This window comes from Lathyrus oleraceus, chromosome 4 (genome assembly GCF_024323335.1).
Source record: "Lathyrus oleraceus cultivar Zhongwan6 chromosome 4, CAAS_Psat_ZW6_1.0, whole genome shotgun sequence".
Classification (NCBI taxonomy): domain Eukaryota; kingdom Viridiplantae; phylum Streptophyta; class Magnoliopsida; order Fabales; family Fabaceae; genus Lathyrus; species Lathyrus oleraceus.
In genome coordinates, this window is record NC_066582.1 from 426971514 (window position 1) to 426997977 (window position 26464).

Sequence of the window (26464 nt, forward strand, 5' to 3'; positions counted from 1 at the left end):
GAAAATGAATGTGGATGGTTTGATCAAAATGCTGACCAAGAAGAAGGAAGCTGACAGTGAAGAAGAACAGGAAACTGCTAGTGATACTTAAGAGCAAATCTTATTTTGAAAAATAATAACTATGTGCCTCTAAGCAAGAGTCTCAAACCTGAAAAGAAAATTCTTTCTAAAACCTCTACATGTTTTGGTGATATCATAAAGAAATATAATAAATCTTTTCAGAAATTTCTTGCTAAAAGTATGAATAAAAGCTTGATGGCTATGTGTCTGGTATTATATTTTCTAACACAATATATTTTTTGGTGGTTACTTAAGATTGAGAGAATTAGGGGCTACGCTAACATGTGAATTGTAAGGTATTGTAATCAACATAACCATTAAAAACTCACCTTAGTGTATGATGTTACTTAGACACATAACCATTGAAAACTCTTCACTTTGTTGTATGATGTTACTTAGACACATAACCATTGAAAACATTTCTTCATGGTGTAGGATGTCATTCGAACATATTTTTTTGATGTTAGACACATTACAAAATTTGGAGACAAATTTCCAGTCAATTTGCAGAAAATTATATGCTCGTGTAGAAAATGTCAGCTCACGTCCTTTTGCCCTTTTGTTCATGCAATTGCTTCTATGAAGAGCATGAACTACATGGTAGAAGAGTATATTTCCGATATCTACAAAAACTTCATGTATCAGGAAATATTCAACCATGTATTTTTATCATGTTAATGGATCTAATTTACGGGTCAAGACAACCTACCCTAATTTTCAACCCCCATTATTCAGAAAGATTCTAGAAAGACTAAAACAGAAAGGGAATCTTTAGAAAGATGAAATTTATTGATCAAATTGTAAAATGAGAAGGATATGATTACATGTTAGATACAATAGATGCAAAAAATATGATCATAAAAATTCAATTTCTAAGATTTCATCACCGGCTAATGAACTCAAACAACTCGGACGAGTTGAACTTACACAACAAAGACATGTCAAGCTCAGACAACTTAGGCAAGTCAAACTCAAACTACTTAGATAACTCAAGCTTATACAATTTCATCAAGACCTTTTAATGAATGTTAATGGTTGTTAATGAATTTTGTTAATTTTTTTTGAACTAATCCAATATTTTGATACATAATTAATAAATGCAGATTTTGGTACACAGTAAATAAATGTTGTGCGTACCAATATAAATGAATTGATGCAATCATAGTACTAATAACATTACATTACATGTATGTAATAAACTACTGCATCTTTGTATTAAACTTCTCCAATGCCAAAAATGTGTATTAAACTACATAGGTGTATTACACATATGTGTATTAAACTACTGCAATGACATATGATACAAAACTGATGATGCAAAACATAAACTCGGAACAAAAAATCAAATTAGAACAGACAATTAAGTTAAGATATTAACTAGGAACAAAAGGTTAATTGGAAACAAATTTCATTTTATTCAATTACATACATTACACAATCAACTTAGAATAGAAAACTTACACATCCAACTTATATATAGCTTAACATTGCACAATCAGCTTGTACATTACAAAAGTTATAAATACAAAACATAAATTCTTTTAAAATTTCTTCGAGTTTATTGTGTTTTTGGAACTATCTCAAGTTCTAGTGACTATTGTTTTTGTGGATTAATTGTGTCTATGTCTTTCAATCATTCTTTCATATTAAGTCAGTTAATCTTTATTTGTTTTTATTAAAATTTTCAACCTAATTTTTTTTGTTTCATCATAAAAATTCTTTCTCATCTTCCACTTCATCATAAAACCAATCAAAATAATCACACCTACTTTGAGTAGTCCCTTGCATAAATTCATAATAACATCACTCATTTCGTGGAGTAGACCAAACTTTTAGACTTGCAACTAGGGATGAGAATAGGTCAGTCCGATCTACGGAGACCTATAACCTAACCTATTTAAGGTCAGATCAAACCTGACCTATTCAATAAAAAAGTCAGGTTTATACTTTTTTTTAAACCTATTAAATTAAATAAGTCAGACTTAGGTTATTAAAAAAAGCCTATGAAATCTTATAGGCCAATCTATATTTTCATATATATATATATATATATATATATATATATATATATATATATATATATATATATATATATATATATATATATATATATATATATATATATATATTAAAAATAGTCTAAATAGGTTGGCTTATATATGCATATATATTAGGGGAAAAAATACTAAATAGGTTGACCTACATATGCATATATATTAGAAAAAAAGCTAAATAGGTTGGCATATATATGCATATATAGATCGACGTATAATACTTCTTAAGTAATATAGATTAATTGAAAACCTTAATAAGAAACAAATATTTAAATAGGCTTTCAGGTCAGACAGTACAAAAAAAAGAGCCTATAATAAATCATATGCTAGACTCAGACCTGGTAAGTTTATCGTAGGCCAGACTCAGACTTTTTAAAGTCTAGTATAGCCTAGCCTATTTCCATCCCCTACTTGCAATGTCTAACTTGTCTACACCGTCCAGTTCCCTTTTTTTTCCAGACGCGAGCATGAACATAAAATATTATCATTTTTAGGTTAAAATAGTGCAATATTTGCGGGCCCACTCTACCCCCGCCATCAATTTTTGCGGTACAATTTGAGATTTTAGACTTGTGCTCTCAATTATGTTCACCCCACCCCCACCTAATTTTTTGCGGGGTTTTACGGGACAAATCTAAACGAAGTGGACATACCCGTTTGCCACATCTAAATTTGAACATCTTTATAAGAAAGTTTTACCTCATACCCCTACATTTATCCCTACCCTCTACATTTCATAAAAATACCAATTTTATCCTTATATATTTTAAATTAATTTATTATTTTATTTTTATTTTTATTTTTAAAAAAAAATTGTGTACCGAAAGACTTTACAAAAGAGTTCCGGTAGTCAATTTTTGTGTAACGGAAGACTTTGCAAAAGAGTTCCGGTAATCATTTTTCAAATATTTTTTAAAATATTTTTTTGTGTACCGGAAGACTTTGCAAAAGAGTTCCAGAAGTCAATTTTTGTGTACCGGAAAATTTTGCAAAAAAGTTCCGGTAGTCATTTTTCAAGTATTTTTTTAATATTTTGTGTACCAGAAGACTTTGGAAAAGAGTTCCGATAGTCAATTTTTGTGTACCGGAAGACTTTGGAAAAGAGTTCCGGTAGTCAATTTTTGTGTACCGGAACTCTTTTGCAAAGTCTTCCAGAACACAAAAAAAGTTAAAAAATACTACAGAACTCTTTTGCAAACTCTTCCAATACGCAAAATAAAATTTAAAAAATATTTAAAAATAAAATAATAAATTAGTAAAAATATATAAGAGTAAAATTGATACTTTTTATAAAATGTAGGGATATATGGACAAATATAAATATAAAGTAAAGTTTTCTCTTTATAATTGCTTCCCAAAATTAATAATTGTTGGAGCCCTTCTAAGCACATCAAAGTCATCATACCAACCGTTAGATCTCTATTGCTTCTTCGAATAGAATTAACTTTCAATTTGAAACACTTTGTGTCGTCTCCCCATTTCCACTCACCTTTGGAAGATGAATTTGTAGAGCACATTATTGATCTTCGTTTTGGAATGGTGGTGCCCTGGCAAAACAAGATGAGAAAAACGAACACAAAATTGAAGAAGCAAATTTCAGAGGACTAATTTTTTTTATGAAACATACATGGAAGAATAGAATGTTTATAACATAGGAATGTGACTTGGATGCCAGATATTGATGACCAGGATGAAACATGAAAATATTTAACATCCATATAGAAAAATAAAGGGAAAAGACAAACTTGATTCAATTAGTAAAGTTGATGGACTAATATAGACATTTTTAAAATTAAGTAACAAATATGAACCCCAACTAATACAATCAAATATGTACCAAGAATCATTAATTTGTCTACTAAAGTTTCATTTTGAAAAAAATAAAATAAAAAGTAGACAATGAAACACAAATTTTAGGATGGACCAACCTTAATTATTATACATAGCAGAATTAAACAAATAGAGAAAATGCAATAGTTAACCCCTTTCGAGAAACCTTCTTCTTCGATTACCCTTTTCTGCATATGCATCAATGGTCAAACTTCTATGAGCCTTGTCTGCATACCCACCTCCACATCAATCTTCACCTGCAACTACTCCTTATCCATATGAATCATATCCATCAAATTTCAAATGAAGAGAAACAACTAGAGTTTCAAGCTCATTCTAGTAATGGTTCCTTTTCAGCTTTTGAGCATTTTTACTCTGAAGTGGGTGATTCATCCAAACTTTCAGCTTATTCGGCTTCATCTGATGACTCACTGCATAGCCAGAGTTTGAAGAGTTTTCCAGTTCAGGATAAAATTTTCCTCCTGCATGGTAATTTAGATATATGTATTCATGGAGCTAAGAATCTTCCATATATGGACATGTTTCGTAAAACTGTAGGTGACATGTTTGATAAATTTCCTGGTAATGTGAGCAACAAGATTGAAGGAACAACGAGTAGGAAGATTACTAGTGGTCCTTATGTGTCAATTCTTTTGTCAAATGCTATAGTTGGTAGGACTTTTATGATTAGCAATAGAGAAAATCCTGTATGGGAGCAACACTTTTACATTCCTGTTGCACATAATGCTGTTGAAGTACATTTTGTTGTTAAGGATAGTGGTATGGTTGGCTTGCAATTTATTGGTATTGTGGTGATCCCGGTGGGGCAGATATACTCGGGTGAAAAAATACTAGGCACTTACCCTATCCTTACTAGCAATGGGAAGCCTTGTAAGCAAGGTGCTGTGTTGAGTGTTTCCATTCAGTTCATTCCAGTAGAGAAGCTGACCATTTATCATCAAGGTGTTGGAGAGGGGCCTGACTATATTGGTGTGCCGGGAACTTATTTTCCTTTGAGGAAAGGCGGAACTGTGACTCTGTATCAAGACGCTCATGTTCCGGATGGATGCCTGCCTAATGTCATGCTTGATCATGGAAAGCAATATGCTCATGGAAAGTGTTGGGTTGACATCTTTAATGCGATACGTCAAGCGAAGCATTTGGTTTACATTGTGGGTTGGTCAGTGTGGCACAAAGTTAGGTTGCTAAGGGACGCTGGTCATTCTCATGGATCAGATTTCACCCTTGGTGATCTTTTGAAGGCCAAGTCTCAAGAAGGAGTAAGAGTGCTTCTCCTTGTTTGGGATGACCCTACATCAAGAACCATTCTTGGTTTTGATACAGTAAGCAATGCAAATTATTATATGTCACCTGTTATTGTGCCTTTGCTGCAAGCTGTTATCATCATTGTGTTATTCTATCTATTTTGGAACTTTGTTCATTGTGACACTTAATTACCATTGTTAAGAAATTGGTAGATGATGATAGTAAATGTACACTACGGAAAGTGGGAAATAGACTTAGATGGTTTGAGCATGTAGAGAGAAGACATGTAGATTCTGTGGTAAGGAGAGTAGATCAAATGGAGAGAAGTCAAATAATTAGAGAAAGAGAAAGACATAAAAAACTATAACAGAAGTTATTAAGAAAGATTCTAGAGACTAACGGCTTTGGATAGAAACATGGTTCTGAATCAAACATTATAGAAAAAGTTGATTCATGTAGCTGACCCCACTTAGTGGGATAAGGCTTGGTTGTTGTTGTACTAGCTGAATACCTTCTACTAAAAAGAATTTGTATTTTCTCTACTAAAATGGTTGATGATGGCCCTATATAAATCCGAGCTTTCTACAAATCAAAGTTGTTTACAGTTGGATTAGGGACTTTTCGCCTCTTGGTAGTGAATTCTTTCATCTAGTATTCTCTGCTTATTATCTGTCATATTGACTTGTTATTTCTCTTCTCTAAATGGTTTTTTTGATTTGTTTGATGTGGTACGCTTTCCGGAATGATCTATGAAGTTTAGTTTATTTCAAGTTAAATTAGTATAGGGTTATGAATTTCCTTTTTGTTTTAACTATCTAAAAAATCTGCTTTAAATTCAGGATGGTATCATGGCGACTCATGATGAGGAAACTCGGCGATTTTTCAAGAATTCTTCTGTGCAAGTGCTACTTTTTCCTCGTATTTATGGAAAACGAAATAGCTGGGCCAGGCTACAGATTTGGTTTGACAATGACATACTGACTATAATTGAAACAATTCGTTTTACTTCATTCTTTGATTACTGTTTTTATTAAGATTCTATATGATGTTCTTCTTTGCCTTCATAATATCACAAAAGTTAAAATTTATGCTAAAGTTCAGTTTTGCTACCTCGATATGTTTTTACATATTAGTTCGGTTTCGACAGTTCTACATTAAATTTCTTTCGACTATCAGGAAGTTGGACCAATATTTACACATCATCAGAATACAGTATTTGTGGATGCCGAGGCTGAAAATAACAGAAGAAAAATTGTAGCATTTATTGGTGGACTTGATTTGTGTGACGGCCGATATGATACTCCCCACCATCCCCTCTTTAGATCACTGCAGACACTGCACATGGATGACTATCACAACCCTACTTTCACAGTAATATCTTAATTCTACTACCCCGATATGGTTACATAATCGTCACTAAGCGGGGCTATGCTGTCCTATTTTACCTTAAGAATCAAGCGTTTTAAATCTTGTAGACTACTTGATGACAGGGTAGTACTGGTGGCTGTCCAAGGGAACCATGGCATGACTTGCATTGTAAAATTGATGGTCCAGCAGCTTACGATATTCTGACCAACTTTGAGGAGTGCTGGTTAAGAGCTGTGAAACTTACAGGGAAAAAGCGTTTGTATGATGATGCATTGCTCAAGATAGAAAGAGTTTCAAATATAATTCACGTGTCTGATACTCCTAGTGTTGGTGATGATAATCCTGAAACTTGGCATACTCAGGTGTTTTGTCAATTAGTTAGTACTGAATACATTTTGATTTTTTATAAATAATTTATTTTATTATTTTCACTACTTAAAGGAAACTATTAATTGTGCATACCATGGATGCAGATATTTCGTTCCATTGATTCAACCTCTGTCATGGGATTTCCGAAGGAGCCAAAAGATGCATTGGAAAAGGTGAAATGGAAGTTTTCATTTTCTTGCTTGATTCCAGTTCGCCATATTTAAGCCACCATATGTGTGACGGAGAAGTGTTAAACATAATTGTTTTTACAGAATCTAGTATGCGGGAAGAATGTGCTGATTGACATGAGCATACATACAGCATATGTAAAGGCCATTCGTGCCGCGCAGCATTACATTTATATAGAGAGTCAATATTTCATTGGTTCTTCATACAATTGGAGCCAATATGAAGACCTTGGTAAGGGACTTTTTTCTAAACAGATGTTGCATTGTCTTTAGCCTTAAAAGATTTTCATTTATTGCTATGCTAAAGAGTTTGGACAACAGCGTTTTATAAGACCTTCATGTTTTTGCAGGTGCAAATAATTTAATTCCAATGGAGATTGCCCTTAAGATTGCTGAAAAAATAAAGGCAAACGAGAGGTTTGCAGTATACATAATTATTCCAATGTGGCCAGAGGGTGATCCAACAGGTGCTGCCACTCAACGGATTTTATTTTGGCAGGTATGCTTCAACTCACAGTACGAAAGTTATAGAGACTAATATCAGTGCTTAATTCTTGCCTTGCTTTTCTCCCCCCTGGACTTTTGCAGCATAAAACAATGGAAATGATGTACAAGACAATTTACAATACTTTGGTTGAAGTTGGGCTCGAAGCAGTGTTTTCTCCACAAGACTATTTGAACTTTTTCTGTCTTGGAAATCGAGAAGCAGTAGATATGCACGAGAACATTATTGGGTCTGGAATTCCTCCCCCACCAAATACTCCACAAGTATGAATTCTATGTTCCCCTTCCTGAAATAAGCTGCTAATGAGTATGAAAAGTGTTTTGAATTTTGAGTTATTTTAATGCAATTGTATTTTATGCTGGTGTTGTTTGACCAGGAAAATAGTCGATTTAACCGACGGTTCATGATTAATGTTCATTCAAAAGCCATGATTGTTGATGATGAATATGTGATATTGGGGTCAGCAAACATTAATCAACGCTCTATGGAAGGAACAAGGGACACTGAGATTGCAATGGGAGCTTACCAACCTCAATATACATGGGCGAAAAAACAGTCTTATCCACGGGGACAGGTATTTATTTTATAACTTATTGGCTTCTCATATTTGCTTCATAATACATTGTTTACATGCCAAATTTAAGTTTCAGTGATGGCATCTGAATTTAGCTTTTGAATCCTGTGAAAGGACTACTAATATATAACATTTTGTCTTGATATTAAGGAAAATAATAGACACTAGAATAGTTACAATACATGGTGTTTTTCAATGTATATTATTATTTATTTCTACATTTTTCTATCATAACTATGTAGGTACATGGATACAGAATGTCACTCTGGGGTGAACATACGGGTACAATCGAAGAATGTTTCTTACAACCGGAGAGCCTGGACTGTGTGAGAAGAGTTAGAACAATGTCTGAGATGAACTGGAAACAATTTTCATCAGAATATGTGACAGATATGAGAGGACATTTACTAAAGTACCCAGTAGAAGTCAACAGAAAGGGTAAGGTTAGATCTCTTCCTGGTGATGAAGAGTTCCCTGATGTTGGAGGAAATATAATAGGATCTTTTGTATGGCCATACCAGAGTGTCAAACCATTTGATGAGTTTTTTTTACATTATTGATGGTTATTATTAGAATACGATGAAAGATACAAGCTAGTGAAAAGTTGATATGAAAAGTTCCTTGATGTGGGATAAAAGATAATAGCATCATATATACTGCCTATGAAAAGTTGATATGAAAAGTTCTGAATATTCTATTTGAAAGTAGAAATAAAATGAAATAAAATTTAGGACTATTTGAAGTATAAGAGACTGAGAGATTGAACAAATTATGTATTTAAAAATATTATAGAGGTTATATTATATATAAAGAGATTTATAGTTAATTATATGTTATAGTTGATTTGAGACTTTTTACGAACAAATATTCTTCATACACAAATATTCCTAACACTTCCCCTCAAAGTATATCATATATGTCATGAGACAAGTTTGTTACAAATGTAATTCATTTGAAAATTCCTAAGAAATTTTAAAACATATCAGTCAATTGGTCTTCAGATATGATAAAATATGTGGTGATTTCTCCCGAAAGTATCTTGTCCTTTACATAACGACAATTTATTTCTATGTACTTGGTTCGTTCATGGAAAACAGGTTAGATGCAATGTGGAGTGTCGCTTGATTATCGCATGAGTTTTATGTTCTAAAGATCTCCCAATCTAAGTTATGAGAGTAAATTTTTAAGTCATGCAAACTCTTTTGAGGCAGTTGCCATAACACGATATAAAGCTTTAACACTAGATAGTGCAACTGGTATTTTGTTTCTTGCTTCTACATGAGATCATATTACCTCCAATCAAAACATAATATCCGAATGTGGATCTCCTATCCGACGATGATCTGACCCAATATGCATTTGAATAACAAATGATTTTATTATCTCCCTTATCTTCATATCATAGTCCTTTTCCTAGTGCATTTTTTATATATCTAAGAATTCGAATGACTACGTCCAAATTACTATCACAAGGAGTGTTCAGAAACTAGCTCATAATATTCACCGGAAATGTAATATCCGGTCTGGTGATTGTAAAATAGTTGAGTCTACCCACAAGTCGTCGATATCTTTCCGGGTCTTTCAATGATTGACCTGGAGAAAGCTTGTCGTTGGGGTACATATGAGTATTAATAGGACAACAATCAAGCATACCAGTTTCATTGAGAATGTATAAGGTATACTTGCGTTGATTGATTGCAATGTCGGATGAAGATTTAACAACTTCAATGCATAAGTATTTGAGTGGTACAAATTTTTGCTGGAAAAATTTGAAAATATGAGTTTTTAGATGCTGGATACCCTATGTATCGTCTCTAGTGATAATAAATGTCATCAACATAGACCACAAGAAAAATACGTAGATAGTTGGAAGAATGAAGGAAGAAAGCATAGTGATTTGCTTCACATCTAGTCATACCAAATTGTATAAAGACAGAGCGGAAGCGACCAAACCACGCACGTGGGGATTATTTAAGCCCATAAAGAGAATGACGAAGCTGACAAACAAATCTAGAATTTCCAGGAACAACAAAACCTAGACGTTGATCCCAATAAACCTCATTCTCTATTTATCTGTGTAAAAAGACATTTTTAATGTCCAACTGATGAAACAACCAATGATGAATAACAACCATAACAAAAAAGAGGCGGACTAAACTTATCTTGGCCATTGGAGAAAAATGTCGCCATAATCAAGACCAAATATCCGTTGTATCCTTTGGCTACCAAACAGACTTTAAAACGATCAATCTGACCATTTGGTCCAACTTTTACTGTATAAACCCATCGACTTCCCACTATAGTTTTGTGTGGAGGTAAAGTAATAATGTATCAAGTGTTATTTGAATGTAATGCAATCATTTCTTCCACCATCACTTGCCTCCAATTGGGATCAGTCATAGCTTCACCTGTAGACTTAGAAATAGACACATAATCTAAAGCAGAAACAAAATAAACATAGGAAGTGGATAGACAGTCATAATTTAAAACACAAGCATATTTAGGATTAGGATGATGATACCAAATATCTTTTTGTAATGCTATTGGAAGGTCAAGTTCATGTGATGTAACTAGAGGAGCAGGTGGAGCAGGAGATGATGTTGGTGGATCAATTCCATCTCTTACCTCTGATGAACGATGTTCTAGTCGCTGGTAGACCTGCAATGAAGGTGTAGGCGCTGAAATGGGTGTGGGGATGACAAAAGGAATATCTCGAATATTTGAACTGTAATTCTCATTAGGTGACACTACGATAGAGAAGAATGTCGAAGTTTCAAAGAATGTGACATTTGAGGAAACAATGTATCGTTGAAGTTTGGGACAAAAACAATGATATCCTTTTTGTAGACGTGAGTAGCCTAGAAAATTACATTTGAGAGCTTTGGTATAGAGTCAGTCTTTACCTGGACTAAGGTCAAGAACAAAACATGTGCAACCAAAGACACAAAGAGGAAATGGGCAGAGTGTTGGAACAAAATTGTTCATATCCGTTAGGTTTTGATACTAACAAAATACTTTAAGAATAATTGGGTATACTAACATATGTTCAAGTATGTAGATCACAAGCTTAAAACTCAACTTCGAATTGACCATGATGAAAGCTTATGTAGAGAAGCTAAAAAACTTAGAAAGGATCAGAATCTGATGACTCTGAGCGTGGTATCTTAACTTCTAAAGGATCGGAATCTGAATGTGATATTTTTGCTTTTCGTAACAACTCAGACTCTAGAGACCTCAATTAAAGGTGCCCCAACTTCTAATCCGTACTCTATCTCCATAGCAGACCAATCTTGTCAAACACTAGACTTATGACAAAAGTCAACTATAATTTTTTAGTACAAGCTTCAAGAAAAGTTGATGTGATCTCTTAAGTTTTCCCTAACATCTTGGTTGATACCTAGTATGAGAAAGACGCGTTGGAATAAGTCATTACACATTGGATGAAGATCTTAATAAGATTTTTCTTCCAATTTCTCTCTTGGAAATGCGTCTCAGCAAAGAACCCTTGTGCAAGATACTTTCCAACGACTTTTTTTCTGCCTATATAAAAAAGAGTTAAAGATTTGAAGGAAGGTTAACCACTCACCAACAATCTAAGAATAATAACTTTGAGCTAAAGTATTTATATGTTTATTCCATAAGCTATTAAGATTTATTATCTTTGTATATCTTAGAAATCTTAAGTGTTAAGAATCTTTGTGGTTGTTGTATCACTTATATACTTCTGAGTATAATTGTTATCTTTTCTACTAAACTATTTGTTTAAAGTAGGGGAAGTCTCTTACTAGTTAGCTTGAGTGGTGGAAGTCTCTTGCTAGTTTACTTGAGCAGTGACAGCCTCTTGCCTATGTGTTTGAGCATAAGTCTCTTGTTGGATTGCCTGAGCAAAAGTCTCTTTATAGTGTGATTGAGCAGTTGAAGTATCTTATTAGTTTGCTTGAGCAAAATGTAATCAGTTTAATTATAGTGAGAATATCTTGTTGGACAAAGGGACTGAACTACTCTCAATTTAGGAGAGGAACCATGATAACTCTGTGTGTTGCTTTGTTTATTGCTTTTGAATATTATTCATTCCATTGCTATTAACTCAGTGATCAGATTCTGAAGTTAGTTTATTAGAAGTGAAAAAGAATTAACATACACAATTTAACCCCCCCCCCCCCCCCCTTCTTGTGTATCTTTCTCACATTCAGTTGGTATCAGAGCAGAATATATGTTAAACATTTTACAATGGTACAATAAAAGATCATGAGAATAATACTTGTTCCTTCATGTCGGGTGCATCTGGAACGATCGACACCGGTGGTATACCCTATGACTATAATACTATTGAGAAAAGTCATTACTCACCTACATTCAGTGGCGACTCCACTCAGTTTGAATGGTGAAAATGTAAAATGTATACTTATATCATTGATCTTGATAGTTGTAGAATATTCTTGAAGACGAAATTAACATAGAAGTTAATGGCGTTGGAATGGTAAAGGATATGAAAATTCTCACACCAACTCAAAAGAAAATTTACATAAAACATCATATAATTAAAGGCATTCTGACAGAAGCTCTACCTCATTCTGAGTACATCAAGATCATTGATAAGTCAACTGCTAAGGTTGTCTTTGTGTTCTACTTATGAAGTAAACCAACAAGTCAAAGAGGCTAAGGTCAACCATTTAGTACAACATTATGGGTTGCTCAGAATGAATGATGATGAAGATATTAAAACCATATTTTCTAGGTTTCAAGTTATTGTATAAGGCGTTCAGGTTCTGAGAAAAAGTTACACTACGTTTGTATCACATGTCAAAAAACGTGATCCTTCGCGTGACGCTCGCACGCTCACAAAAAAGATGTTCGAACATAGTCGCCACCAAACTTTATTTATTCCCAAATGGGAAAGGGAAAATATCGATAAAACTCTTAAAAAAAGAAAATGGGCATCGCAACCATATTCAGGTTCATAAGTTGGTTATGCAATGGGAAGGTATTATCACCCCTTGCATCTGTTGTACTCAACGAGAACCTTTTAGTTAGATTTGTGATAAAGTGTTAGCTAATGTTAATTATGATCTTCAACTTACTGGGCGAGAAAAGAAAGAAAGGAAAATGTTTTTTATTAAATGGGGTGCCTGACAAGATTTCTCAATCCTACTCCTGCGTATCTCTAGGTGCTATGGAGAACTCAAGGCTACATAGTTCTATTATAAAGAACTATTGGATTAATTGCTTTTAAAGAGTGATGCTTAGATCACATTTGAGCGGTTAAACCTTTACTTGCTGCTCTCCCTTGGAGGCTGAAGTCTTTGTTTGTTTCGCGTCGAAATGGATGTATCATACTCATTTTTGAAAATGTTATCGAAGTCGCACAAGGGCGGAAAATAAGTTTGATTGGTTAAGTGTTTTGTTAGATGACGATTACTCGAATGACCGAGTAAGGCTACTCGTATGCAAGTATATTAGAAGAGGAATAGAAGGCTATAGACCGCACCTTTTTCGTCCAAGTTTATTACGAGAATGAGTTTGCCTTAAAGTTTGATTATGAAAGTGATTTGAAGTGAATTAGATTAAAAGCTTTTAATGGACGACAATTGTTCAAATGGCTGAGTAAGGCAACTCGTATCCAAACAATCGAGGAGAGGAATCGAAGGCTCTATACCATCTCCCTTTTCACCCTTTTTGAAATGATGTATAAGTATGATTAAGTAATTTGGATTTGATTAGGGAAAAGGCACTCGGCGTTTGATCGAGGTTTTTATTATTTGCGTTGAATGGAATCAGGATGGAACGATTTGAGGGTTTTAATAATGACGGAGGAGTGGATAGTGGAAATAGTTCTGATTTTTTGGAAAACCGCTCGACGTTGAATCAAGTATTTGTTTTTTGTTCTTTTTTGAAAGTGTTGATTTGAACCTTTGAATTATCAATCAATTAACACAATAACAATAAAATAAAGAGATAAACTTATTACACATAATAGGAATGGGGGTACAGTTTATCAAATGAGAATACAACACAACAATTAATAATGCAAAGCTTAATAAACAACTGTAAATAACAAAAATCTCGTGGTAAGAATGCCCAAGAGAAAGTCAAGGGACCCAAAATAAAATTCAGAAATTTGAACTAAAAGAATTTAGCGCTATGTTAAGCAATTATAAAGTGATTCACATAGGAATCATCCTATATGAGGACGGTCAATAAAAGTTTATACGCTTAAGCGATTTCTGAAGTTAAATTGATTTTTTAACTCAGAAATTGCAAGGCATCTGTGAAAAACCGATGATTTAAGCGACATTTTTTAAAATGGAAACAAACAACAATTAAACTAAAGAATTTAACACTATGTTTAACAATCGTAAAGCGATTCATGTATGAATCACCCTATTTGAAGTCGGACAATAAAATTTTATGCGTTTAAGCAACTTTCTGAAATTAAATTGAATTTTTAACTTCGAAATGACAATGCATCCATAAAAAAGTGATGAGACAATTAAATCAATTTTTTTTCTTCTTTTTAACAATTAAAAATAATAAATTATTCAATAAACAGTAAACAATAAATAATTATAATTATAATAATGATGATGAATTAACAATAATAATAAACCAATAATAATAATACTCAAACTAAGAGATAATAATAAGAGATTAATTACTATACACTTTCAGTGTAAAAAGTTTTACACCGTCGGTTCATCACCATCACCCGTTTGTATTACTTTATAGATTTTTAAAATAAAAGTCAAACTTCTTTTAATATCCAACGTCTATAATTAACTGATGGTGTAAAACTCTTTTACACTGACAGTGTATTTCAATTAAACTCTAATAATAAATAATAAAAATAAAAATAGTAACAATAATAATTTATCAATAATCAAATAATAAGAATAATAATTATAATGAAGAGAATAATTAATATAATAATAATCAATTGTAAAATTAACAATAATAATAAATTAATGATGATAACTAATAATAATAACCAATAATTAAAAAAAATCAACAAAAATAATAAATAATAATGACAATAATACAATAATTAATTAAAAAATATAAATAATAATAATAATTAGAAATAACAATAATTAATGATAATAATAATTAATAATTAACAATAATAATAATAATAATAATAATAATAATAATGATAAATCTAATAATAATAATAATAATAATAATAATAATAATCATAAATTAAAAAAAGATACAAGAAAAAAACAAAAAACAAAACAAAGGGAAAAAGAGAGAGGCGGGGAAAAGCAGATCGAAGGTTTAAGGGTAGTTTTTCGGTGGAGTTTGGCCGAATGTTGTTATGGTGGTGCATAAGTATGGTGGTGATGATAAGGGTGGAGATAAGGTGAGTGGATAAAAAAGTTTGGATGGAGAAGAGTTGAAGTATGGAGTTTGAAAGAGGTTATTTAGGTTGTGTTATGAAAGAAGAAAAACTTGAAAGAAATTTTTGGTTATGTTTTCTAACTTTTTCTATTTTATTTTTTTATTGATTTTTAAGATGGAAATAAAAAATGGTATGGCCGGTTACTACTAGTCCGTTTTTTCTCATGGCCAATAGTATGTTCTTATACCAAGTAAATATGATTTTTTACATTTTAATTTAAATGCCTGAAATAACATTTGAATATTCTATAAGATAAAAAAAAGTCTTAATAAAAGTAAAATAAAATCACATATATTTTTAATAAAACTAAACTAAAATTAAACTAAATACTCGATTAACTCTAATTAATCTTATTGATTATCTTGTCTAAAAAAACGGATTAAAAATGAATGACATCGGGCGAAAAAAGTGCTCGAAAGTTTAAGATGAATGCACCAAAATGATCAGCCCGAAATAAACTTCTCAGAAACATATAAGGTTTGACCAAATTTTGAAGTAAAAATAAACCAGTTAAATGACCAGACTGATAATAATGCGATCGAAAAAGTAGTCAAAAAATTAAAACAAGCACGCTAAGTTAAACTAAGCGCGTCGTAAATTATGAATACTGACGTCTGCAAGCTCGATTTTGAATTTTTTGCCCGCTAATTCTGCGTACATTTGAAAATCGATTTAATCGGTCTGCCTATAGATCCGAAAAATGATTTCGAGTGACATTTAAAACATTATGTGGAGTGAAATGCATGCTATGATGAGTAAATAGTGCATATGTCTTGTGAATGTATTGAATTACTGATCGAGAAATTATGAATGGACAGTCATATGCAAATGAATCACTCTTGGACTATTTACTTTTGATTCTCAATTATAATTAAAACTCTACAAAGGTTCAGATGACGACAATACTCTTGATCGTCACTCTCTGAACCTCTGAAACATGATGTAATAGAATGAACGATGCCCATAGACTAAGAAATCAAGCCTTTTGACTTCTTAATCAATAGATGATTGAATGAATGTCATCAAAACCAGATAAAACGCCAAAACTCCTGAATTTTCATTAAAACCCTAATGAATGCTTTTGACTGAAAGAAAGCATGCTAAAAATGAATCGATTATGCTATGCTGATGCGAGTGAAAACTCAGGGTAAAATTCAGGGGATGACAACTGTCCATATTTAAACATCTTTAACTGGAAGATATGAATAACTTTTTTCTTCAAATCATCACGGTGAAAGATAGTTTAAATACCAAACAGACCCAAAATTCTTCCCTTTTATGCAGTAGAATGATATGTTTATGGTTATGAATGATCATATAGAGGTTAAGAGATACCCTTAATTTCTTTATCAACAAATGGTAATGTTATGAATGAAATAACAAATACTCTTGATTTCTTAATCATTAGATGCTATGCAAAATGACTGGGGATTAAAGAATCACGTACAACTGCTCTTGATTGATAGTAGATTTAAGGGGATGAATTTGGTACGAAGTAACCTGCTCGATTGTTCTTCAGACATTCTTTGTTTAAGGAAGACTCTCTTGGGGGAACAAATGATCATATTCAGGTGTTCTTCCATAAAGATATCATACTCAACCACTCTTGACTAAGACTAGTGAATTCAACTTCTCTTGGTTGAAATAAAACTGTGCAAAGTAGTATCCAACTGCTCTTGGCTGAAACTAATATATGATAATAAATGTAACCAACGACTCTTGGTTGAAAATATCGCATTCAACTGGTCTTGGTTGAAGCTACTGCATCCAACTGCTCTTGGCTGAAAGCAAAACTATGCAAATATAATACCCTTTAAAACACTTCAAAACAAAATGACCATTTGTACTGAACATCAGAAAATTCCATCTAAAATGACATATTAGATTTCAAATCTTCCAAAATTAATGTAAAGAATATTAAAAAATTGATGTAGGGGTGTGTCCAATCCAAAAAGGCAAATCTATAAGAACAAAGCATTAATGAGATACAATGACAATATGGGTTAGGGAAAAGAGAAAACATGTAGGCATCACAAAGAGAAAGGAAGAAGGGATATTTGGAATTAGAAACAACGCATGGGTTAGGGAAAAGAAACATACATAGATGGCTTAGAAAACAGAAAGGCAATTTGGTATTTTCCATAATATATTTTGTTCTATGATGCAAAATCTATACATAAGTTTTACCTAACATTTGAGCAAATGTAATAAGATCTAATTAGTAATATCTTTTTAAAGGTTACTAAATCTCAAATATGTTCTAGTGACAAATCATTCAATAGTAAAAAAAATGTAAGTTAATCAATAAATATAAAAGAACATTTATACGATTGAAAGTGATTGAAACATAAAAATAGATATGACAAAAGTTTACCTCACCAAATCTCGAAGACGATAAAGTCAATTTATATACAACTAGGTAAATTACATGTTCGTTGCACGAGTTTTATTAAAATATATATTTAGATTTTTTAATAATTAAAAAATGATAATTTTAATAAATATAATATAATTCATTAAATAAATAGGTTTTAAATATTGTAATGTACCTCTTTTTATTATTAATTTTTATATAAAAATTATTAAAATGTGCGAGTTCGTATAACTTTAGAATTTAAATTTAATAAAAAATTTAAAAATAATTAATATTTTTATCAATTATTAAATGTTCTATAAATTTTAATTATAGTAATATTTTACTATTTTGTTGCACATATAAGAACTTTAAATATATTTTGACTTTTAATACAATTTTTCTATTTTGTATATAATGTTTGCAGGTGTCTTAAATACATACGTCACCAAAACTTAAGATTTTTTTTTTTATAGAAATTGATAAAAAAGATTAAATAAGACAACAAAAGTGAAGTTATAAGATTAATTTATAAGATTTTTTAGTTAAAATTTAAAATAAAATATTAAATTAAATTAAACCATTTTTTTATTACATTGCTTTTTGATTTTTTTTATAAAAAATAACCACTCATTTTAATTAATTTTTTTTTTAAAAAAATTCAAAATATTTATCGGAATACCACCTTTCATGAAGCATGCGTCAGTTGGACTGACACATCTAATTTCTCATTGAACACAGGCGCCAATGGTATGGGCGCATGCATGCAATGAAGTCAATGCAATTGACGAATGCATATAATACAGCATGTGTATGCGTCAATGCATGTGGCGCATGCTCTATATAATTTTTTTTAATTTTATATTTTATAGTTATAAATAATTAAATTAAATACGTAAAAGAAAAATAATTATTAATATTATAATATAAAGTTAAAATACACAACAATTGACCAGAAAATCAATGACTCGCCCGATTGAAACGTCCCCCTATTCAACATCCTGGTGCGTTAGCCTGCCTTCGAGGTCTCCCACGATTTCCTTGATGTGTTTACGGTCTTTGAGTGCTGACATGAAGCAATGGTGGCTGGTGTGAAGGTCCGGTGGAAGGTTCAGCGGTATTTGACATATTTGTCATCATTTCTCCCCAATAGTCAGGGGTGTTGTCGCCAACAGAGATGCCGTAATTGAGTTCGGTGCCCATGTTGTCGTAGTTGGGTCGTTGTGGTTTGGTTGATTGTGAACGACATGGTTGCCCGAATTGCGACATTGAATTGTTTTGAAAATGAAGTAATGGTTTTTTTGGTGTATTAAAGTCAAACAATGGTTGAGTGTTGTGGCGACGAGATGTTTGGGTGTTCAAAAGTGGGGGGCTACGATGGCATGAGGTTGAATCATATGAATCATCCGAGCTATAGACAGATGTGGTGACTGCGTATGGTTGTTGGTGGTTAGGGTTTGGTTCCTGGTTTTGAGTTTGGATGTGTGACATGAATTGGTCGTGAGGTTGGGTATTTGGTGGTTGAGTGTATATGGTAGGGTGATGTTGTGAGGTTGGTCATTGAGTTGGGTGGGTTGACATTGTTCTTGGGCATGGATTTGTTATTGGGTGTTTGATGACGAAGCTCGTTGGCGTGGACTAATCAAATACCTTGGCTCAGACACAAACCGTGGAATAATTGAACTATGTCTTCAAAGGAATCTGAAACCTACCTATAACCGCTTTAGTGCAAGCAACCTATTTCTAGGGACTCTGTTTGAGATCAGACGTTCCAAATGGAGTTCAGTGTTACAACCTGGGCACTTGTTCATTGATGCTTCAATGAAATTCATTAAAGAGGAAGCTGTCAAAGCTAACACATATGTGAGCACGGTATTTGACCGTACTAAAGGTTGGTACAGTGTTGTTGAGTCAATGGGTCACAATGTAGGCATGTCGAGGGGATACTATTGAGTGAAACTAGATAGAGGTTGGTGCGACTACGGAAAGTTCCAAGCCTTTCGTATGCCCTGCTCCCATGTCATAACGACATGTTCAAAGGTTCGACATGATCCTTCCAACTTACTATCTGACGTTTACAAAGTCACAAATCTTTGCAATATTTATAAAGTTAGCTTTTCAGTTGTAGCGAAAGAGGATTGCTGACTTGCATATCAAGGGGACATTCTCTGGCACAATGAAATAATGCGAAGAAAAAAAAATGGCCGCCCAAACAGCACTTGTATTTGAATCGAAATGGATACGGCCAACAAAATGGTTAGACTATGTTGTTCATGTCGCCAACCCGGTCATAATCGTACTAACTGTCCCAAAGATAATTTTAATTGTAACTCTTTTGCTTTTTATTAAAAACAATATTCATTTCACGTGATAAGCAGAACAAATACAATAATTGAACATCAACACAAGAAAATACAACAAATAAAATACCATTACAAACAAATACAACACATAAACAACATAATTATGCGATTACAACCATCAAAATAATTTTGTGAGAAGTATACATCATCATGTGAACGTCTCTGTCAATTTTAATATCCACTCATAAACAAACTTCTCCATTTTGGTTGAACGTGGTATCAAGCCATTGAATTCTTCAGATCCTTTCACCATCTGCAATGTCTCCATCTAACCAACAGTTCAACGTCCTGTTAAGATGTTCTAATGTATATACATTCCAAAGTCGAATCTTCATCGAATGCCGCACTGCTAAAAAGATTAAATTGACATTTCTCTTGTGAATATAAGAACACAAGTATGAATATGCAGACATTTTAAAGAAAATTGAAGGAGATGAAGGAAAATAGAGAAAATGCGATGGTTAACCCATTTCAAGGTATCTTCTTCTTCGATTGCCCTTTTCTGCATATGCATCAATGGTCAAACTTCTATGAGCCTTGTCTGCATATCCACCTCCACATCAATCTTCACCTGCAACTACTCCTTATCCATATGAATCATATCCATCAAATTTCAAATGAAGAGAAACAACTAGAGTTTCATGCTCATTCTAGTAATAGTTCCTTTTCAGGTTTTGAGCATTCTTACTCTGAAGTGGGTGATTCATCCAAACTTTCACCTTATTCTGCTTCATCTGACGACTCACTGCATAGCCAGAGTTTGAAGAGTTTTCCAGTTCAGGATAAAATTTTCCTCCTGCATGGTAATTTAGATATATGTATTCATGGAGCTAAGAATCTTCCATATATGGACATGTTTCATAAAACTGTAGGTGACATGTTTGATAAATTTCCTGGTAATGTGAGCAACAAGATTGAAGGAACAACGAGTAGAAAGATTACTAGTGGTCCTTATGTGTCAATTCTTTTGTCAAATGCTATAGTTGGTAGGACTTTTATGATTAGCAATAGAGAAAATCCTGTATGGGAGCAACACTTTTACATTCCTGTTGCACCCATAATGCTGTTGAAGTGCATTTTGTTGTTAAGGATAGTGGTATGGTTGGCTTGCAACTTATTGGTATTGTGGTGATCCCGGTGGGGCAGATATACTCGGGTGAAAAAATACTAGGCACTTACCCTATCCTTACTAGCAATGGGAAGCCTTGTAAGCAAGGTGCTGTGTTGAGTGTTTCCATTCAGTTCATTCCAGTAGAGAAGCTGACCATTTATCATCAAGGTGTTGGAGAGGGGCCTGACTATATTGGTGTGCCGGGAACTTATTTTCCTTTGAGGAAAGGCGGAACTGTGACTCTGTATCAAGACGCTCATGTTCCGGATGGATGCCTGCCTAATGTCATGCTTGATCATGGAATGCAATATGCTCATGGAAAGTGTTGGGTTGACATCTTTAATGCGATACGTCAAGCGAAGCATTTGGTTTACATTGTGGGTTGGTCAGTGTGGCACAAAGTTAGGTTGCTAAGGGACGCTGGTCATTCTCATGGATCAGATTTCACCCTTGGTGATCTTTTGAAGGCCAAGTCTCAAGAAGGAGTAAGAGTGCTTCTCCTTGTTTGGGATGACCCTACATCAAGAACCATTCTTGGTTTTGATACAGTAAGCAATGCAAATTATTATATGTCACCTGTTATTGTGCCTTTGCTGCAAGCTGTTATCATCATTGTGTTATTCTATCTATTTTGGAACTTTGTTCATTGTGACACTTAATTACCATTGTTAAGAAATTGGTAGATGATGATAGTAAATGTACACTACGGAAAGTGGGAAATAGACTTAGATGGTTTGAGCATGTAGAGAGAAGACATGTAGATTCTGTGGTAAGGAGAGTAGATCAAATGGAGAGAAGTCAAATAATTAGAGAAAGAGAAAGACATAAAAAACTATAACAGAAGTTATTAAGAAAGATTCTAGAGACTAACGGCTTTGGGTAGAAACATGGTTCTGAATCAAACATTATAGAAAAAGTTGATTCATGTAGCTGACCCCACTTAGTGGGATAAGGCTTGGTTGTTGTTGTACTAGCTGAATACCTTCTACTAAAAAGAATTTGTATTTTCTCTACTAAAATGGTTGATGATCTCCCTATATAAATCCGAGCTTTCTACAAATCAAAGTTGTTTACAGTTGGATTAGGGACTTTTTGCCTCTTGGTAGTGAATTCTTTCATCTAGTATTCTCTGCTTATTATCTGTCATATTGACTTGTTATTTCTCTTCTCTAAATGGTTTTTTTGATTTGTTTGATGTGGTACGCTTTCCGGAATGATCTATGAAGTTTAGTTTATTTCAAGTTAAATTAGTATAGGGTTATGAATTTCCTTTTTGTTTTAACTATCTAAAAATTCTGCTTTAAATTCAGGATGGTATCATGGCGACTCATGATGAGGAAACCCGGCGATTTTTCAAGAATTCTTCTGTGCAAGTGCTACTTTTTCCTCGTATTCATGGAAAACGAAATAGCTGGGCCAGGCTACAGGTTTGGTTTGACAATGACATACTGACTATAATTGAAACAATTCGTTTTACTTCATTCTTTGATTACTGTTTTTATTAAGATTCTATATGATGTTCTTCTTTGCCTTCATAATATCACAAAAGTTAAAATTTATGCTAAAGTTCAGTTTTGCTACCTCGATATGTTTTTACATATTAGTTCGGTTTCGACAGTTCTACATTAAATTTCTTTCGACTATCAGGAAGTTGGACCAATATTTACACATCATCAGAATACAGTATTTGTGGATGCCGAGGCTGAAAATAACAGAAGAAAAATTGTAGCATTTATTGGTGGACTTGATTTGTGTGACGGCCGATATGATACTCCCCACCATCCCCTCTTTAGATCACTGCAGACACTGCACATGGATGACTATCACAACCCTACTTTCACGGTAATATCTTAATTCTACTACCCCGATATGGTTACATAATCGTCACTAAGCGGGGCTATGCTGTCCTATTTTACCTTGAGAATCAAGCGTTTTAAATCTTGTAGACTACTTGATGACAGGGTAGTACTGGTGGCTGTCCAAGGGAACCATGGCATGACTTGCATTGTAAAATTGATGGTCCAGCAGCTTACGATATTCTGACCAACTTTGAGGAGTGCTGGTTAAGAGCTGTGAAACTTACAGGGAAAAAGCGATTGTATGATGATGCATTGCTCAAGATAGAAAGAGTTTCAAATATAATTCACGTGTCTGATACTCCTAGTGTTGGTGATGATAATCCTGAAACTTGGCATACTCAGGTGTTTTGTCAATTAGTTAGTACTGAATATATTTTGATTTTTTATAAATAATTTATTTTATTATTTTCACTACTTAAAGGAAACTATTAATTATGCATACCATGGATGCAGATATTTCGTTCCATTGATTCAACCTCTGTCATGGGATTTCCGAAGGAGCCAAAAGATGCATTGGAAAAGGTGAAATGAAAGTTTTCATTTTCTTGCTTGATTTCAGTTCGCCATATTTAAGCCACCATATTTGTGACGGAGAAGTGTTAAACATAATTGTTTTAACAGAATCTAGTATGCGGGAAGAATGTGCTGATTGACATGAGCATACATACAGCATATGTAAAGGCCATTCGTGCCGCGCAGCATTACATTTATATAGAGAGTCAATATTTCATTGGTTCTTCATACAATTGGAGCGAATATAAAGACCTTGGTAAGGGACTTTTTTCTAAACAGATGTTGCATTGTCTTTAGCCTTAAAAGATTTTCATTTATTGCTATGCTAAAGAGTTTGGACAACAGTGTTTTATAAGACCTTCATGTTTTTGCAGGTGCAAATAATTTAATTCCAATGGAGATTGCCCTTAAGATTGCTGAAAAAATAAAGGCAAACGAGAGGTTTGCAGTATACATAATTATTCCAATGTGGCCAGAGGGTGATCCAACAGGTGCTGCCACTCAACGGATTTTATTTTGGCAGGTATGCTTCAACTCACAATACGAAAGTTATAGAGACTAATATCAGTGCTTAATTCTTGCCTTGCTTTTCTCCCCCCTGGACTTTTGCAGCATAAAACAATGGAAATGATGTACAAGACAATTTACAATACTTTGGTTGAAGTTGGGCTCGAAGCAGTGTTTTCTCCACAAGACTATTTGAACTTTTTCTGTCTTGGAAATCGAGAAGCAGTAGATATGCACGAGAACATTGTTGGGTCTGGAATTCCTCCCCCACCAAATACTCCACAAGTATGAACTCTATGTTCCCCTTTCTGAAATAAGCTGCTAATAAAGTGTTTTGTATTTTGAGTTATTTTAATGCAATTGTATTTTATGCTGGTGTTGTTTGACCAGGAAAATAGTCGATTTAACCGACGGTTCATGATTAATGTTCATTCAAAAGCCATGATTGTTGATGATGAATATGTGATATTGGGGTCAGCAAACATTAATCAGCGCTCTATGGAAGGAACAAGGGACACTGAGATTGCAATGGGAGCTTACCAACCTCAATATACATGGGCGAAAAAACAGTCTTATCCACGGGGACAGGTATTTATTTTATTGTTGGCTTCTCATATTTGCTTCATAAGACATTGTTTACATGCCAAATTTAAGTTTCAGTGATGGTATCTGAATTTAGCTTTTGAATCCTTTGAAAGTACTACTAATGTTTAACATATTGTCTTGATATCAAGGAAAATAATAGATACTAGAATAGTTACAATACATGGTGTTTTTCAATGTATATTATTATTTATTTCTACATTTTTCTATCATAACTATGTAGGTACATGGATACAGAATGTCACTCTGGGGTGAACATACGGGTACAATCGAAGAATGTTTCTTACAACCGGAGAGCCTGGACTGTGTGAGAAGAGTTAGAACAATGTCTGAGATGAACTGGAAACAATTTTCATCAAAATATGTGACAGAGATGAGAGGACATTTACTAAAGTACCCAGTAGAAGTCAACAGAAAGGGTGAGATTAGATCTCTTCCCGGTCATAAAGAGTTCCCTGATGTTGGAGGAAATATAATAGGATCTTTTGTATTGCCATTCCAGAGAGTGTAACCATTTGATGAGTTTTTTTTACATTCTCATTGATGGTTATTATTAGAATACGATGAAAGATACAAGCTAGTGAAAAGTTGATATGAAAAGTTCCTTGATGTGGGATAAAAGATAATAGCATCATATATACTGCCTATGAAAAGTTGATATGAAAAGTTCTGAATATTCTATTTGAAAGTAGAAATAAAATGAAATAAAATTTAGGACTATTTGAAGGATAAGAGACTCAGAGATATTTGAAGAAATTATGTATTTAAAAATATTATTGAGACTATATTATATATAAAGAGATTTATAATTAATTATATGTTATAGTCGATTCGAGACTTTCTACCTACAAATATTCTTCATACACAAATATTCCTAACATTTCCCCTCAAAATATATCATATATGTCATGAGACAAGTTTGTCACAAATGTAATTCACTTGAAAATCCCTAAGAAATTTTAAAACATATCAGTCAATTGGTCTTCAGATATGATAGAATCTGTGGTGATTTCTCCCGAAAGTATCTTGTCCTTTACATAACGACAATTTATTTCTGTGTACTTGGTTCGTTCATGGAAAACAGGTTAGATGCAATGTGGAGTGTCGCTTGATTATCGCATATGAGTTTTATGTTCTAAAGATCTCCCAATCTAAGTTATGAGAGTAAATTTTTAAGCCATGCAAACTCTTTTGAGGTAGTTGCCATAACACGATATTAAGCTTTAACACTAGATAGTGCAACTAGTATTTTGTTTCTTGCTTCTCCACGAGATCATATTACCTCCAATCAAAACATAATATCTGAATGTGGATCTCCTATCCGACGATGATCTGACCCAATATGCATTTGAATAACATATGATTTTATTATCTCCCTTATCTTCATATCATAGTCCTTTTCCTAGTGCATTTTTTATATATCTAAGAATTCGAATGACTGCATCCCAACTACTATCACAAGGAGTGTTCAGAAACTAGCTCACAATGTCCACCGCAAATGTAATATCCGGTCTGGTGATTGTCAAATAGTTGAGTCTACCC

The 26464-nt window shown here is 33.2% G+C and overlaps 1 protein-coding gene and 1 pseudogene across 1 annotated transcript; both read left to right on the forward strand.

Annotated features, from left to right (window-relative positions):
• The first annotated feature begins 3974 nt into the window (after nucleotides 1-3974).
• LOC127075847 (phospholipase D beta 1) lies at nucleotides 3975-8962 on the forward strand. Its single transcript, XM_051017343.1, has 10 exons — nucleotides 3975-5287; nucleotides 6050-6161; nucleotides 6382-6581; nucleotides 6701-6940; nucleotides 7052-7120; nucleotides 7220-7367; nucleotides 7486-7634; nucleotides 7724-7903; nucleotides 8017-8214; nucleotides 8457-8962. The coding sequence occupies exons 1-10, from the start codon at nucleotides 4139-4141 to the stop codon at nucleotides 8772-8774; spliced, it is 2763 nt and encodes a 920-aa protein (XP_050873300.1). The 5' UTR covers nucleotides 3975-4138; the 3' UTR covers nucleotides 8775-8962.
• Nucleotides 8963-20753: 11791 nt separating this feature from the next.
• On the forward strand, nucleotides 20754-25558 carry LOC127075846 (phospholipase D beta 1-like; annotated as a pseudogene).
• Nucleotides 25559-26464: the final 906 nt, after the last annotated feature.

Bases quoted from the DNA above. Each gene is read 5' to 3' on its own strand.
- LOC127075847 (XM_051017343.1), top strand. From the start codon at position 4,139: ATGCATCAATGGTCAAACTTCTATGAGCCTTGTCTGCATACCCACCTC. The intron at 6,162-6,381 runs TACAGATTTGGT...TTTCTTTCGACT, and splicing joins ACGAAATAGCTGGGCCAGGC to ATCAGGAAGTTGGACCAATA. The intron at 6,582-6,700 runs GTAATATCTTAA...ACTTGATGACAG, and splicing joins ATCACAACCCTACTTTCACA to GGTAGTACTGGTGGCTGTCC.